The sequence below is a fragment of the Copadichromis virginalis genome, linkage group LG10, assembly GCF_057382275.1.
Source record: "Copadichromis virginalis isolate Kocher_CV1m ecotype Utaka linkage group LG10, C_Virginalis_male_GT1.1, whole genome shotgun sequence".
NCBI lineage: Eukaryota > Metazoa > Chordata > Actinopteri > Cichliformes > Cichlidae > Copadichromis > Copadichromis virginalis.
In genome coordinates, this window is record NC_140627.1 from 8421243 (window position 1) to 8437662 (window position 16420).

General features: G+C 42.1%; 1 protein-coding gene across 1 annotated transcript; it reads right to left on the bottom strand.

The window, feature by feature from the left end:
- Window positions 1-1112: 1112 nt before the first annotated feature.
- On the bottom strand, window positions 1113-14323 carry ywhag1 (3-monooxygenase/tryptophan 5-monooxygenase activation protein, gamma polypeptide 1). The gene is made up of 2 exons (XM_085469634.1): window positions 14040-14323; window positions 1113-3266 (listed from the first exon to the last, which is right to left on the bottom strand). The coding sequence occupies exons 1-2, from the start codon at window positions 14124-14126 to the stop codon at window positions 2610-2612; spliced, it is 744 nt and encodes a 247-aa protein (XP_085325760.1). The 5' UTR covers window positions 14127-14323; the 3' UTR covers window positions 1113-2609.
- Window positions 14324-16420: the final 2097 nt, after the last annotated feature.

The following is a 16420-nucleotide window of genomic DNA, read 5'->3' on the forward strand; positions in this document are numbered from 1 at the left end:
CAGACGTTGGTGTGTCTGGGGGGAGACTTCTGCTATGCTGTGTTGTGTTTCAACCAGGATCAGTACCAGTACATCAAATACATTCTTGGAGCTGTATTCTCAGATATGTGTGGGCTACTGCATTATGTAATTTTGTAAAGATGCTGAAGTTTGAAGAGTCATTCATTAATATTATAGGCATATAGGCATCCTCAGAAATTTTCAGAGATATTCTTAAGAGTTTAGAACAAGATGCAACCAGCATCTTGTTCTAAGTTTTCAACTTTACCGTATTTAAGTGTTGACATTCTAATGACAGCAACATTGGCTAGGAAAGTGGTGCTCCAAAAGCTGAACTGCTTTCAATTAAAAGCAATGATAATGTAGCAGGAAAGTGCTGTGCACTGAGGACCATGGGTGCTGTCAACACTTGGCTGTATAGGAAGAAAACCAAAAAACCAATGAAAAAAGACCTCTAGAGACAGGCCCTGTAAATTCATCTGTCATTCTTCTTCTGCTTGTGTAATTCAGGGTTGCTGAATGGAAAATGAAGGTAACGCTAGAGTGGCCAAAACTGCAGCCACTTGAGGCTGGCTCTAGGAGAGAGTCAATCAGCATAGTTCCAAGTTAAAATGGCCAATTTAACAACAGTTATTCAGCTGGAGCTGGTAGCCGTTTGCTAGGTGTCCGCTCTGCTAGTGATTATTAATTTCTGGCTCTCTTCCACAGTGTGTCTTTTATCCTGTCTCCTTCCCCTTAAGATCCCAACCAGTCCCGGCAGATGGCTGCCTGTCTCTGAGCCTGGTTCTGATGGAGGTTTCTTCCTGTTAAAAAGGAGTTTTTCCTCCCAACTGTCGCTTGTTGGGGTTTTCTCTGTATTTTTGTAGGGTTTTGAAGCAAAAGTTATCGTGATTTGGCGCTATTTAAATGAAACTGAATTAAATTTTGGCTCAAAAAAAAAAAAACCAACCATTCTCTGTGAACTAATTTTGTTAAGCTTCCAAATATGCGGCGTCTCCTCACTGAAACATGAATCCATCGGCCTGTGTTGTGCTGGTCAGTGGCACAACATAAGCTAATTTGCCTTCTGCTTTTAGTCCCCCTTGCCAAGAATTGCATATCAACCATAGCGATGTCCGTAACAGATCAATTTATTGTTAACAATCACTGTTTTGGTATAGCGTACTTCAGCAAATAGAGTAAAGAAAACACAGATTAAAATAAGGTCTAACTAACAATCGCAATAAAAAGAAATAAATAGAAAATAATCCAATTAAGGTCTAGTAATTCCATGTTCATATGAATGCATAACATCTACAGTATAAGTTAATAAATTGAAGCTACTGTATAAATACATCACTAGCATGCACAAGATTGTATTATGGAGACTATTGGAGCAGTTATCATCTTACACTGAAGAAACAGTATAATAGGCAAGTGCATTTTCTCGACCAAGAAGAAACTGAAGACAAAGTAAATCCACAAACCTCATGTCTGCTTTTACAGCTTCCACTTTAACAGTGCATGTGCTCTCTGTCCACAGATCATGCTCTGTTCACTAATCGGGTCTGTGGTTCCAGGTGACATTTCAGATCAGACCCTGCCAATTGTTTTGAAGACGGCATTACTTAAAGGTGAAAATTGATGGTATTTTTCCACTATCTCGATCAAATAGTTTCCTGACAAACAAAAGGAGCCGATAGAAGTAGTAACGACAATACTGACAATAAGAATTGGGTGTCCAAAAACAGTTAATTTATTTAATAAAGCACATCAGCACATGAGAGGGACAAGCTGCACTAAGTTTACTTTATGAATCTGTAGTTTTAGTTACAGTATGACCGTGTGACTGAGCAGGACAAATACCTGACACAAGCAAACAAATTTTTTTTGTTGTTGTTGTTTGTTATCAATAACAGAGACAACCTGCTTTTCACTCAACGACCATGGGCCCACGCAGTGCAACTAAAGATGTCAGTACGTTTTTACGCAATGAAGTTCAACACCCCCAGAAAAGCTCATCTTCATCTCCCAACCCACCTGCTTGCTCTCTCTCTTTCTCTCCCTCCCTTTCTTTCACCAAGAAAGTTTGTGACATTCAAGGTTACTCCATTTTTCCCGCTGCTCAAGCATCGAAACTGAATTTTCTATATGCTCCTCCCTCGTCGAATATAGCAAGACAGCTCAGCTTCATTTGCACAATGAGACCAGTCTCTGCCAGTGTGAAGGTATCAATACCCAATGGTCACACTGTGATCAATGGCATACCTCTTGCATCTACAAGTGTTTGGCAAATGCTGCAGAGGCTATCAAGGAGGGGGGTTCTTTCTTCTATTGTTTTTTTTTCTTTAACTGTAGGTTATTTCTGAAACTAAAATTCCTTCATCTGCCTACCTTTTTTTTTCACTTTAAATCTGTGGAAAAATAAAGAACTGCAGCCGCGTCAGCAACCATCGGCTTCAATAGGCCGCCGAGGTTTCACCGCCCCCCCAACCCACCCTCCTTTGTTTTTTTGTTTTTTTTGTTTTGTTTTACATTTCTAAGAACATTTTAACTATTATTATTATTTTTGTCATCATTTGTGAGCGCGTGTGTTTGTGTTGTTTTGGCAGAATGGGGTTCTAGACTCCTTAGTTGTTGCCCTCTCCTCCCTCGTCGTCCTGCTGGTCGCTCGTCCAGAGCGTCAAGTTGTCTCGTAGCAGCTGCATGATGAGAGTGGAGTCTTTGTAGGAGTCCTCGTTGAGGGTATCCAGCTCGGCAATGGCGTCATCGAAAGCTGTCTTGGCCAGGTGGCACGCCTGCTCTGGCGCGTTCTGGATCTCATAGTAGAAGACAGAGTAGTTAAGAGCCAGGCCCAGGCGGATGGGGTGGGTTGGCTGCATGTGCTCCTTGCTGATCTCGTGGGCCTCGCTGTAGGACTTCTCAGAGGACTCCACCACCGAGGCTCTCTTCTCCCCCGTTGCAACCTCGGCCAAGTAGCGGTAGTAGTCGCCCTTCATCTTCAGGTAGAACACTTTGCTCTCGTGCTGCGTCTCGTTGCAGTTCTTGATCAGGTAGTTGTCGAGGAGGTTGAGCACATCCTGGCAGACGGACTCCAGCTCCTTTTCTATCTTTTCCCGGTAGGCCCGCACCATCTCAATCTTCTTCTCATTGCCGTCAGCTGATGTCTTCTGCTCAATGCTGGAGATGACGCGCCAGGATGAACGCCTTGCCCCAACCACATTCTTATAGGCCACAGAGAGGAGGTTCCGCTCCTCGTTGGATAGTGCTTCATTCAGCTCTGTGACCTGGAAAAGCAAGAAGGAAAATGAGTTGATGGATTTTTTTCAAGTATATGAAGATGACTCAACAGCTGATATAATTTTAACAGTAAAAACTTGATTATTTGTTCACTTGTTAAACTAAAACAGTCACAAGATGCCCACCAACTACATCCCAATACTACAGCCGCTGCATTAGCAAATGAAACCACGCCTCCAGCATGTGACATCACCCTGTGAGGTAACTGCTCATTGGCTATCAGCAGCTCTGAAAGCTGGTTTTGTTTGGTTTTGACAGGCCTGTGTCTGGCTCGAGGATTTAATCCTTTATATCCCACAGAGACTGTGCAGCTGAGGCATCTTTACAGACCTTTCTTAAATATAAAGCCTGTTGTTACTTTCTTTTTCAGCACAGTACAGTTTCGTGAGCGTGACAAAGCAGTGACCAATCACAGTGAGCAGGCCTTCACAATGCCTGTACTGAACACCACACCGGTTACCATACAACTGATAGGACTTACATGCATACAAATAGGGAAACCTCAGACAGATTTTGTGCATTTTAACATTCATACTTGTAGAGAAATTTCTTTGGACTACTAGTGTCTTTTCTGTACCAACTTTTAAGGCAACCCATGCAAACATAGGCATTATCTTCATTTGTTGTGAATAATTTCCAATATTTCATTAAAAATACAAGTGGTCAGCCTCATAATAAAAGACAAACTTCCCAGCTGTCAAAGTAATTTTATGGGATTCATCCTCTGGGGATTAGGATTGTCTGTAGAAGGCACACAAGAACAGAAAATATCTCGTCTACACCCTGATTTGGTCGGTGTGTGAATGTAAGGTGACACACTGTTGCCACAGTGTTAAGAAATTAGCATGTGTCAACTGCATAGTAAAATGTGTTCTTCAGAGATTGCGTAAGTGTGTTTGTCAGAGTACACACAATGGGGTCTTGCTCAGCAGCACTGAAAGAGTGGAAAGCTTAACCCTTTGACCTTTGTGGTTCATCAGTCACTATAACACCTCTGTCATATGCACAACAGAACCTCCAAGCCTCGGTGAACTGTTTCCGCCTTTACGTTTACTCCCAATTTTGCTGTAAATTTTCTACCTTGTTAATCCATGAAGTAGCCATAACTCTGGGTTGAATTTTAAAAGGGAGGGTGAAGGAGCAATCTGTGATCCAATCTCCAGTTTCCATGGTGACCACAAAATCTGCTTCATTTATGAGCGCCTTTGTTTTTCGTTTATAAATTATATCTCTGTTAGAGAAACTGGCCATGAGCTGCTCATGGTGAGGATGCTGCCATGGTTGATGATGTAGTGAAAGCTACAGCATGTTAGGGACGAGTAAAAACGGTTAAAACAAAACATTAAATAATTGTTTCATGAAGGGTCAGAGGACGGCGACTGGTTTACCGAACACATTAATGCTGACCAAAGGATTCTGGACACAGCCCCATAAGCCTTCCTTTCTCCCATTAGATCAGATGAAACGGTTACAAACAAACAAACAAAACAATGTGCAGAGCACTTTAAATATCAATTTCAGTCAGCAGGGCGGATAAATATATAAAAAAAGTCTGAATTGAAGTGATGTAACTCAGCCTTGCTCAGAATAACAATAACTTTGCGTTCTATTGGCATTTCATGCGATTTTAATAATCTCTCATCCTGTTTTATTGTGCCATCATAGCATCAAGCTTTACGTTTTTATGGCAAAGCTAAACATCAGTATGCAATCGTTCCACTAGCAGAGCTTTACAGGTGTAATCTTGTTCACTAAGGAGTGTTTCTACACAGGACAAACATTACAATTGTCATAAATGAGACCTCTGTACTGTGAAAGAATGAAGACAGGGAAACAATAAAAGGACAGAGTACATAATGATCCCACTTAGAAGAACAGGAGAAAGCTTGCCCAGCCTTCTGCCCATCAGTCCTTCCTTAACACACCCTCAACACTCTTCCTCATCCCATTAATTTACAATTAGCGTATACAAGTATCTGACCAACAGTGAATGCAACCAGCAAGAGTGGGTCACTGCTGGAGCAGCAGAGAAGTCAGAAAAATAAGGCCTACTCAATCCATCTGTACAAACATGGCTGCCTTTGTTTCAGGAGGCTGCACAGTGATCAGAAAGCCCTGACGGAAGCTGGGGTGTGGGGATGACAATGGAGCTCTGTCTACCCATAAAGCTCATCAATCGCGCCTGCTCTCGTGACTGGTCCTTACACAAGGCAGTCAAAGTCCCAAACAACTGCGTGTTAATGCAAACAAAGGCCAGGCAGAACAATCGATAACTTCCTCTTTGACAGCTCTCCGTGTGGCTGTTAATATCACAGAGAGAGCTGTGGGGCCGTGAGGGTGTTGGGCCCAAGTAGAATCTGGGTTCGAACTTGAAGCTCGAACCTTCCATTTCCATTTTAATAGCTTGCAATCCCATAGATTCCCATTCTCCCTGTTACCCCATGCCTTACTTCTGTGTTTTCCTTTGCTCATTTACTACCTGATGTGACAACCCCCCCCCCTTCTGACCCTCTTTCAAGCAGGCAAACACAAAGGCGCCATGGACCACCTGACGTCATTGGCAGAATGAATAGGGTTAGCCAATTTAGCCACAAGTCAAGTAGCTCTTTGTTACTATGTCACTTGCATATGCTATTTTTTCCCCATAAGTATGGCTAATGTTTGTATCCAGCTATATCACACAAAAAGAATCGATCATGCAAAAGGAATAAGAAAGATGGGAATAAGAAATATGTAGGCTAGGGACTAGGATTGAGGGATGCCAAACACTAATTAATGTAATTTGGGGCTTTGTTATAGTCACAGAACGGGCAACACACAGCATAACCAAAAGTGAAGGAAAACATTGGCTTAATTGGGTACTAACACACATACACGTGCCCATTATTACAGAGTAATTGCCTATTAAATAAATATAATAATAAAATGTATCTACGGGATCAAACTGCCAGTTGTCTCAGATGTTCAAAGGTGACATTCGAGCTACAAAAGACGCATGATCATGGTGTGGAATTACTAGAGAATAATATTCCTCTTTGACAGCATTATTGGTGCAAAAAGGGCTGGCCTGTCATCTTTCTAAAGTCTTCATCCCTTTCAGGGCCATTCAGGCCCCCAACAAATAACCCGCATCAGGTTGTTGAAGCAGTAAAGACACAACTTCAATAATTCTTCTAAAAATATGACATTTGCCATCACTATGATGATGATCATCATTTGTAACCTAGACAGGTTACACATCTAGATTCCATGAATTCAGAACACACAAACACACACAGGCAGAACTCTTTCCTGGTCAGTTTTATAAATATAGGCCTGGTAACAGTGTTGCTGACTGACACTGACTCTGTCGCCATACAAGATTCATTCTACAGTATAACAGCAAAAACACGCCGGCATGATGACTATAAACACCTTCAGGTGAACAGGAACTTTGAAGGAAAACACACAGTGCTGCCCTGGTGGTGGCATGTCTCTTTAAGCACCGGGTGATGAAATGTGATCCTAGAAGTCTGGTTTGTGTAACTGGTTAATGTGTATAGAGACTTATCGGACCAAAAGGAGGCAATTTTACAACTCTGGAATGCTCTTGGAGCAATAATGGGTCTTAGAAGAAAAAAAAATTATACTACAGGTCTGGGGTAGGCGTGTCAGCGAGAGGCCTTACGATGCTCTAGCATTTTATGTCCCTGCTCTCCATTTGTCACACGTCTGTGGGGAAAAGTCGACATCAAGATAATAAGAAGCTGTTGAACTGCACACACTGGTGCTAATGTGAGAACAGCTCTGAGATGCTGTAAAATAAGCATGATTATAGTGTATGTAGGTGGGTCCAGTGGGCGTTTTTCATAGTGCCTTTGTGACTCAACAGTGAGTCAAAAATCATTTCAGGCCATCCGTGAGTGTCCCAAGATGACTGTGGGTACGTTCATGATTGGACTGAGGTTTCGGAGTACGTTCTTACCCTCGAAAGACAAAGAATAAGAACATGACACTTTCTATGCCAAAGACCTGAAGCAAAAACTACAAAATGATGATAAACAGGAAATGGTGAGTTACAAACATTTTGTGGGCTTATAAACCCAGGATGGATGGAAGTAGTGGCATACACCATACACCAGTGGTGCCATGTTACCTCTCTACTTAGATTCAACGTAAAAATTAAGCAGTGATTAAAAGCTACCACTAAGGGCTTTGGAGAAGAATTTAAAGTGTCACTAGAAGTAGGGCTGCCACAAACGATTATTTTGATAGTCGACTAGTCACCGATTATTTTTGCAATTAGTAGACTAATCAGATCATGCATCCATTGGACATAAAACGTACGGCTTATTGCACCAGCATGCGTCTGCTCTTATATAACTATCATTAGCTTACAGCTTTAAGTGTTTAAGGTATGTGCTAACTAAAAATAAAGACAAGTTGATGGTTTATTAAATTTTAATGAAATTTGCAGACTGTTTCAGTGAAGTTTAAGAAACTCCTTGCTATCTAAAATATAACGGGACACCGGAGTATATTCTCGAGCATCTCACACTTCTGATAATCAGCTGTCTGCTTGACGTTTATTCAGCTGTGTAAAAACTATAACTTTAATCTCAGCCAGACCGATTTACTCAAGAACAAATAAAATACAAAAAAAAAGCCAAACGATAACATTTTTAAGTTATCTAAGTGACTTATATATGTTTAACCTGAGTAGCGAAAGACGGCGGTGGGTTTGAAAATGATTTGCCGGGAGTCCGGTGTTCTCATGGCCTCTAGTGAGCCTTTCCCCCGGCTAGCTATCGAGCTAGTGGGTAACAGACGTCTCCGAAAATGTCGGCGCACTTTTGAAAATATGTGGTGTCTTGATAAACTGGTTTACACAGTTACAGTCTCGCCTGAAAATATGTTAAACTTTTATTTTGTGACCCAGAAAGAATAATAAGAGTAATATTAAAACTAACTAGCTGCCGCCATTGTTGAAAACTGAGCTGGGCTGCGCTATGAATTCTGGGACAAAGCTACTTCTTCTTCTGGGTTTAATGGCAGCTGGCATCCTTGTACATGCAGTGCTGCCATCTTCTGTTTCAGTCCGTTATTACACTCTTAAATCCTACTACTTATTCCTGCGTCTTTTGTGATCTTACAAAGCTTCAAACGACGCGTTGACTATTAAATCAGTCGAAATCGTCGACGTAATCGTGACTAGTTGACTAATTGTGGCAGCCCTAACTAGAAGGCAGCATCCAGAACATAATTCACGTTTTGTCTCGAAGGGACTGGCCTTTTAAAATGGCCAGGAGGACAGATACCTCTGTGTATTTAAGGGAAAACACCTTTTGTGAAGATGGAAGTTGTAATATCATGGTTTGTTACCACTGTTTTGACAAGTCAGACTCTTTGTAATAAGTACCCAAGTACATAATAATGATAATTATGTTACTGCAAATACTGACTGTAATTAAGAGGCAAAACTAGGGGGAAAAAACTTATATATACTTTTGACCTCTGTAAGTAGATCAGACTTTTGGAATATAATTTTTGACAGCTGTGATCGAGCCACAGATCGAGGCCTAAAGGTATACCAGAAAAGCAGCGCTCTCCATCAGTTTCCCTGACAAGCCCCTTGGTCCAAATTTGTTCTTTCCATTTCTTTAACAGTCAATCAGAGCTGCTGCAACAACATAACGGTCACTTAACAGAAAATGGGGAAAAAGGAAACACAGTCAGAAAAGGCAGTTAAATAATTTTAAAAAATGCTACATAATTTTAGAATTAAATAGCTACTCTATTATACATGACTCTGGTCTCTGCCTCACCTCACCCCAACCTGTCATGGCAGATGTCTGTCCCTCTCGGCTGGAGGTTTCTTCCTGTTAAAAGGGAGTTTTTCCTTCCCACAGTTGCCAAGTGATCATAGGGGGTTGCCTAATTGTTAGGATTTTCTCTCTATTTTGTATAGTCTTTACCTTACAATTTTTAAGTGCCTTGAGGTGAATGTTGTTGCGATTTGGTGGTATATAATTGAAATTAAATTGAATGTCATTGCTATTGTTATTGTAAAGTTATAAATGATACTGAAATGCGGTAATAGTCACGTTAACCAATTGGTCTTTTTCATATATTTTGTTCTCTCTATTATCTCTGAAGAAATAGAGGAGGAGGAACCGTCACTGCCTGTATGGACCAGGCTCCTTTCATTTACAGTATATTGGTAGTTCCGTAATAACAGCCTGTCAGTTTTACATACTGTGTATTACGCTGTATTTCTGCACTCATCCTAAAGTGATCACCACCTGCAAAACAGAATGTATTTTTGCCCCCACATGATCTTTGGTTCCTCAGGATTACTTACAACTGCTGCAGGTACAGAAAATGCTGAATAGAAAACATCTGTAATTTAGCAAGCGATTGTTTCTGGGGGGAAAAATAAATAAATAAACCACAAGTCTTGACAGCTTTGCAGCCTAACCTATTTGAAGAGCTCTGTCTTGCACCTGCTGTTATTAACCATGATTTGTTTATCGAACAGCAAAAGCTTTTATAGCCATTACATATTAAACTGAGGTGCAGTGTATGGAGCAGCTGCAGCACAATACTTTTGCTAATGCACTGAATGGGGAATAATGGGCTCAGTTTATTAAGTGTGATGGAAGCCTTGGCTCTCTGTGCCATGCACTTCCTAAGACAAAGAAATAAGCTCTCCAACAGGGTGTGTTATGTTTGGGGGGGGGGGGGGGGGGGGGTGGAGTGGAGGGAGGAGGCTTATTCAAACTAATGGGGTCAAGTCAACACAGTGTACAACTACCTATGGTGACTTAGTTAAATGCGTGTGTTAAAGTGCAGCAGCTCTGGCTGCCTGCCTTCTCATAAACATATATATATGTTCATACACAGTAAACCGGCCTCTTAGCCGCTGTTGCTATGTAACTCAAACAAAAGATGGTAAGGTCTTTCAGATCAACATTGCAAATCTGCAAATAAAATGAAGAAAAAAAAAAAGCCAAATATGTCCATAAACTTGAGCAACCATGACTACAAAACTTTTGGGCCAAACGGGATTGTCACCGCCCACATTTACTGAACATGACAGAAGCTGGCTCTCTAAATTAAAAAAACAGAAAGCAGAAGAAACAGAGCAAGGGAGAGAGAGCGATTGACGCCCCTTTCAGACATGGCCCCTGTTTTCATTAACCTCAAGGAGTCTGAATCTCTTTCATGTCCATCTGATCGCCGCGGACGCTTTCCTATTTAAAAGTTATGATGACAATCAAACCAATTAACATTTACTGATCACTTAGAAAGCAACACAGGGCTCAGGCTTCGTGCAGCCACATTAATAGATGTGCATGTCTTATGAGTACAGTTGCTTCCATTAACATGAACTACGGCCATTTTTATACACGGTTCCTCCATTTTTGCAGGTTTTCAAATTAATTGTGCAGATGACTTAAAATGGTTCATTTTTAATACTTTAATAATCTTTTGTAGTCAGTGAATGCTTTAAGACAGAAACTACAGATTTCCCTCCCCTGAGATGCTCTACCACTGAAAAACAATCTCTGCCCCTATCACCATCATCGATCAACACCAGCGACTGGCTTTGTGCCCATGCCATAAAATTACCTCCATCATGCTGATGTGGTATGCTCCGAACTGACAGTGGTCAACTTAGAAATTTTGCCATGTCTGTTGATTGAGACTGTATTGGACTGACTAATTACAGAATTCTCGCTCCGCAAAAAACATACAGACTTGAGTGGATGTGTGAATTAAGCTTAAGTGATCAAAGAGATGAATATTTCCCGTGTATGAAAACAGGTTAAGAAAATTATCTCAAATGTAGCATTAGTTGTGTAATCTCTATTAAGTAATCTATTAATCAATTAAAAATTAATAATTAATAACTAATATTTCTGATTAGCCACCACTGGCTAAATGTCAGTAATCTTATTGGATGATCTGATATCATCGTGTTGGTGTTGTTCCCAGATCATCATGAAAATGTTATTCCAGGTTCAACATTGCAAGTGACCAATCACATTGTTGTGACGTTATTCTTTTGCGCGCCAATCCATTCGTTCATTTATGAAATTCCAAAGTTGCAAGGACAATATCAATTCTGCTTACCGTTTATTAAAGGGTTGGTTAGGGTTAGGGTCCGTTGATCGGCAGACAGAGGCGGTTTCTCGCAGCTTAAGCACAGTTTTTTGTTTCACGCCAGTTTTTCCCGAAGTCGCAAAAGTATGACGTCACAACATTCTGATTGGTCACTTGCAATGTTGATCCTGGAGCAACATTTAGGATGATGATCTGGGAACAACACCAACACGACGATATCAGATCGTGCAATGTTATCGGTGTTATGATTTAATAGTTTTATCAGTTCTGCATATTGTTCTTTGTGTGAGTCACTGTGTGGCACAGTGACAAACTTCTTTACTTCAGTGGAACAGGGGTTTTGTCACTATTACAAAACACAGGCAGAGTAACACCGGGTACTGTGTCATGTGTTTGTAGCATATGGTTATCGATGAGTACTTCAACATGACTCAAGAACTGTAATTTGTCTTGTTTTAAAGATTTTTTTTTTGTCTCGGCTATGTGAACCTGACAGGCCGCTTCCAAATAGTGTGGTAGTTCTGGATCAGGATAGCACTTATGTTAAAAAATTTAAGAAAATAGTTCCAGAGACAACATCTAGCTCCATCATTTTTGGTAGGATTTCTGAGATCCTAAAATATGTCAAATTGCTAACACAGATTTATTGTATTATCTGTGATTATCATATTTTTGTCAAATTAGGGAGACCTCATAGTTACTTTTTGTGGAGATGTTTTAGTTGGACTAATTAATGAAATAAGCTTCTCTGGATATGGTTAATTTCTTAAAAATCAACAGCTAGATCTATTGAAGTAATAACTTATTCATGTTGTAGAAAGTAGAACTGAAGCTGGGACATGCTGTTCTGTAATCAAATTTGAAGACAGTGGTGAAAACTCCCAACAGCAGCCCAGAAACCATATCATTCATTCTGGTAGGGCCCAGCTCCTTAGCTTAAAGCCTGACAAATCCTCCTGGGGACGCTCCGTCCTTCTGGTTATTTGGTTCCGTTGCCACCGGGGCGGTTGCCATGCCTGCAGTGGCAAGGGATTCCCCTCAAACGATGGGCGAGGCAGCAGACACACCCCACTGCCCAGTGGTGCAGAGAGACAGGCTGGGTGAGGGGCAGCTTGTTCTCTCACTCTCTGACTCGGCACAAATGGGAAGGGGTGGAGCCCCCCTCTCTGGCACTGCCACTACAAGCCGGTCCTGGAAAGCAGCATGCAGTACGGCCTTTAAAATACTCTGACAGCTTACTAGTTGAGTCTTGGAGATGACGACCATGAATAGAAAGCAGCTCTGTTAACTGAAAACGGCCATAACAGATGATCATGTAGAAATGATCATGTAGAAATATGACACGAGAAAACTCTTTATCTCTTATCTTAAGAGCAAAAAAAGACACTAGCCATAATCTCCATGTCCGTTATTTTAAATAAAGTAGCTCAGGTCAACCCAGCATTCACTGACTTCTATTTCTCTGTGAGATGGCTCAGACTGCCCTGATGCTGTGAGATGCACTGCCAGTGAAATGGTGCACTACGGTTGGACCTGTGCTGCATCCTGGCAGATGCTGCGGCACGCCTCTGTGTGGGGAACCTGCTGTAAGAGGTCGAGGACGCAGGGATGCGGTTGCTACAGAAGCATCGACTGAACACTGGCGCTTCCATCACGCTCACGCGAGTGTGCATTTGCTGCAATATGGCATCTACCGAATGGATGATTCTGGAAAGTCGTCCGTGCACCGACACCCACGTCTGAAAGGTGGATACACTTCTGTGCGCCCCTTCTGCGCAAATCGATTTGCGAGCAACCTTCAGCCAACATTGCCCCTTTCTCACTGCGCCAAATGTGCAGAAGAGACGGTGCCCGAGAAGGAGGGGGTAGGGTATTTCACATTAAGTCGAGGGCTCTTTATTTGGTTTAAACCGGAACACGAGCAGCCTGCGATGTCACTCTCATCATCATTGGTACCAACCCAGCTCGTTCTCTGCTCCCAGACGATATGCGTATCTGTCGATCAGGATCCCTTTGACTGTGAACCCATGATTGATTCAGACAGATGATGACTCAGTGGCTTCTTATCGCCATTCTGCGACTCATTTCTCTCTCGGTTCTTGTTGCACCCGGGCAGCCCGGCCGGTTACGAAGGAGCCTGGCAAAAGGCACCGCCCCAAGATCAGACAGTCCGCATTTCAAACGACCACAATCCACTACAGTACCCATCCGATACCCCCTCCCCCGATTTACTGTAAATCACCGATTTTCACTGAGCTTCGATGTATGTGATCAATTTCACTGATATATCTGCTGTGTGAACGGTGAACACAGGGCCTCTTCAAAATGATGTAGCCCAAATCTTTTTACAGCCTGTCCCTATCATACTCACAGACGTGCATTCCTCACAAATGCGATCTTTTATCATAAGTTTCATACACCAATTGTCCTCGGCTTGTCCACTTAAGCCCAAATGTGCTGTGACACACAGGCACAGTCCCCTGCCCCACCGTTAGGTCTGTACAGCCTTGAAACATTTATCTCTCTCACACACACACACACATACACACACACACACACACACACACACACACAGAGAGAGAGCTTGTTGAGGTTACTTATGACAGAAAATGACAAAGAGAAAAGAAAGGTCATTACAGAGGAAGCCTACTTACCGATTTCATGCAAGCTGCCATATCATCATACCTCTCTGCCTGCTCGGCCAGCCTGGCTTTCTGCACCAGTTGCTCGCGGTCTACCATTTTAGAAAGAGGTCGTGCGTGTGAGTGTGTGGAGTGTTTCTAAACCTGCGTGTGTGTGTTTTTCGGAGCTAAAATCGTAATGTGAAAGTTTTCAGTGCAGAGTAACAGCGCCAGATCCTGTCGCTGCAGCTGCTGCCTGCTGTCTGTGTGCCTGCCGACGGGACACCCCTCCCCCTCCGAGCGCTTTTCCTCGATTGTGTCACCACCCAAAAAGGCGTGTCCTCGCAGAGTGATGTAACGACCCTGGCAGCCTGGAGAAACTGACAGTGCAGCCCGTTGCCCTACACTTGGGCTAGTCAGACTGCAAATGTGAAAAGAAGGTGATCTTTTTTTTATTAGGCAGAGTGCATCGTTGTTATGGAGCTTTCATCCCAAAAGTAGAGCTTGATTGTCAGGTAGGAGAAAGTGCAAACTACCAGTAGAACACAAAAGCAGCTATAACAAGGGCCTAATTGATCTAATTTCCCTATCTAATAGAGATGCTTTGTTTCATTATCTAAAAAGACTGATTGAAGACTCTTTGATAAGAACATGGTACACAAAAACGGGTTAAAAGGGCGCCAGGGTCCTCCTTCTACATAAACTGCAGTCAAATAAGAATGTAGAGTGTGACACAGTGCAATATTTCCTCATTATATATTGTTATATTCCTATATACAGCTAATGTTCTCCATACACGTGTACAGGGTAACAGGGTTACAGGCTGTGTAACATCAGTATCTATAAAGGTGATCCCAAAAAGTTTATTTTGTTCATCTAGATATACCATTTCAGTGGGAGAAAACGTCACTCATCCAAGTGACTTCCTCAGTCTCAGCTGACTACAGGTTTCCCCAATCTTATGAGCATGCATCAAGATATAAAGGTGATCGTGTTATAGATATTCAAGTCATACCAAGATTGAAAAATCAAAAAGTCCGATTTACTGTCTTCAGGACTGACTGGCGAGTCATTTTCAGAAGTCGTCTATCTGATAAAGTAATAATAATAATGGATTGGATTTATATAGGCACCGAAAGCTCTTTACAATGCCACTATTCATTCACTCTCACACACTGGTGGAGGCAAGCTACAGTTGTAGTTGTAGCCACAGCTGCCCAGGGGCAGATTGACAGAAGCGAGGCTGCCATAACGCGCCATCAGCCCCTCTGGCCAACACCAGTAAATTAGAACTTTTTTATTTTATGTACATGTTTTTTCACAACTAAATTAATCTAATATGGTTTATAATATTAAGATACAGTTATGATCAGTTTATGTGACTACCTTATTTACCATGGATATGCCATTTCCCCAGCCCAGAGACGGAGCACCCCCAGAACCTCACACCCATCCCGGACCCACCCAGGGGCAGCCAGGCTACCAGGTCAGTAACCCACGTCCGTCAGCACAGACCCTCCCCTAGCCCCGCTGCACACAGCCACGAGGAAACCGTCACCTAAGAGCCAACAGAGCCCCTAATTGGCCATGACCGCTACCCCGGGTTGAGCCCCCCAAGGAAGATGCCTCCGGGGAACCCCCCGACGCCCTAAGCATGTCCCTACCCCCACACCAATCACAACAGTGAAGGCAGGACCAAACTATGACCCCCCACCCCCACTAGGTGATGGAGCTGATCACAGGAGCCCAGAGCAATTGATCTGATGTGGTGGCTGAGGCTGTATCAAGACTAATGTAATCTAATAGATAATTTCTATATTGGTTAGAATTAAGATTATTTTTATTTTTCCAGTTCATGAGGACAGTTTTCTTGGCTATGCATAGGGCAGTGAAAACCATATGGGCTATATTCTTTTCTGAAGTGACATTATCTAAGCTGCCCAACAAACACACTAAGGGGGAAGTTGGAATGTTACATTTCAGACACTTTGATAAGTCTTCACATATCTCGCGCCAAAACTTCTGAACTGGTGGACAGAACCAAAGAGCGTGGATATAAGTGTCCGGTGAATTGGTTTGGCAGTGTGAGCAGTTGTTGGTAGATGTAAAGCCCATCTTGAACATCCGATGACCTGTATAGTGCACTCTATGTAATATTTTGTATGAATTAATTGAAGACTGGGATTTCTAATTAGATGAAAGGTTTTTAAGCAAATCTGAGACCAGAAGTTTAGGTCTAAGTTAACTGATAAATCCGCTTCCCATTTTGCAATAGGAAGTGATATTGATTCATCAGTTTTAGAAAGCATTCTGTATATTTTGGAAAGTAATTTGGGGGTTTTAAGAGTAAGAAATTGAACCACACTTGGTGGTGTTTGTAGTTAAACTTGACCCAGTTTAAATTTCTTTTTTAC

Excerpts from the sequence above, each read along its gene's own strand:
- ywhag1 (XM_085469634.1), bottom strand. The coding sequence starts at position 14,126 with ATGGTAGACCGCGAGCAACTGGTGCAGAAAGCCAGGCTGGCCGAGCAG. Across the intron at positions 3,267-14,039 it reads TGGCAGCTTGCATGAAATCG|GTCACAGAGCTGAATGAAGC; the intron begins GTAAGTAGGCTT and ends TTGCTTTTCCAG.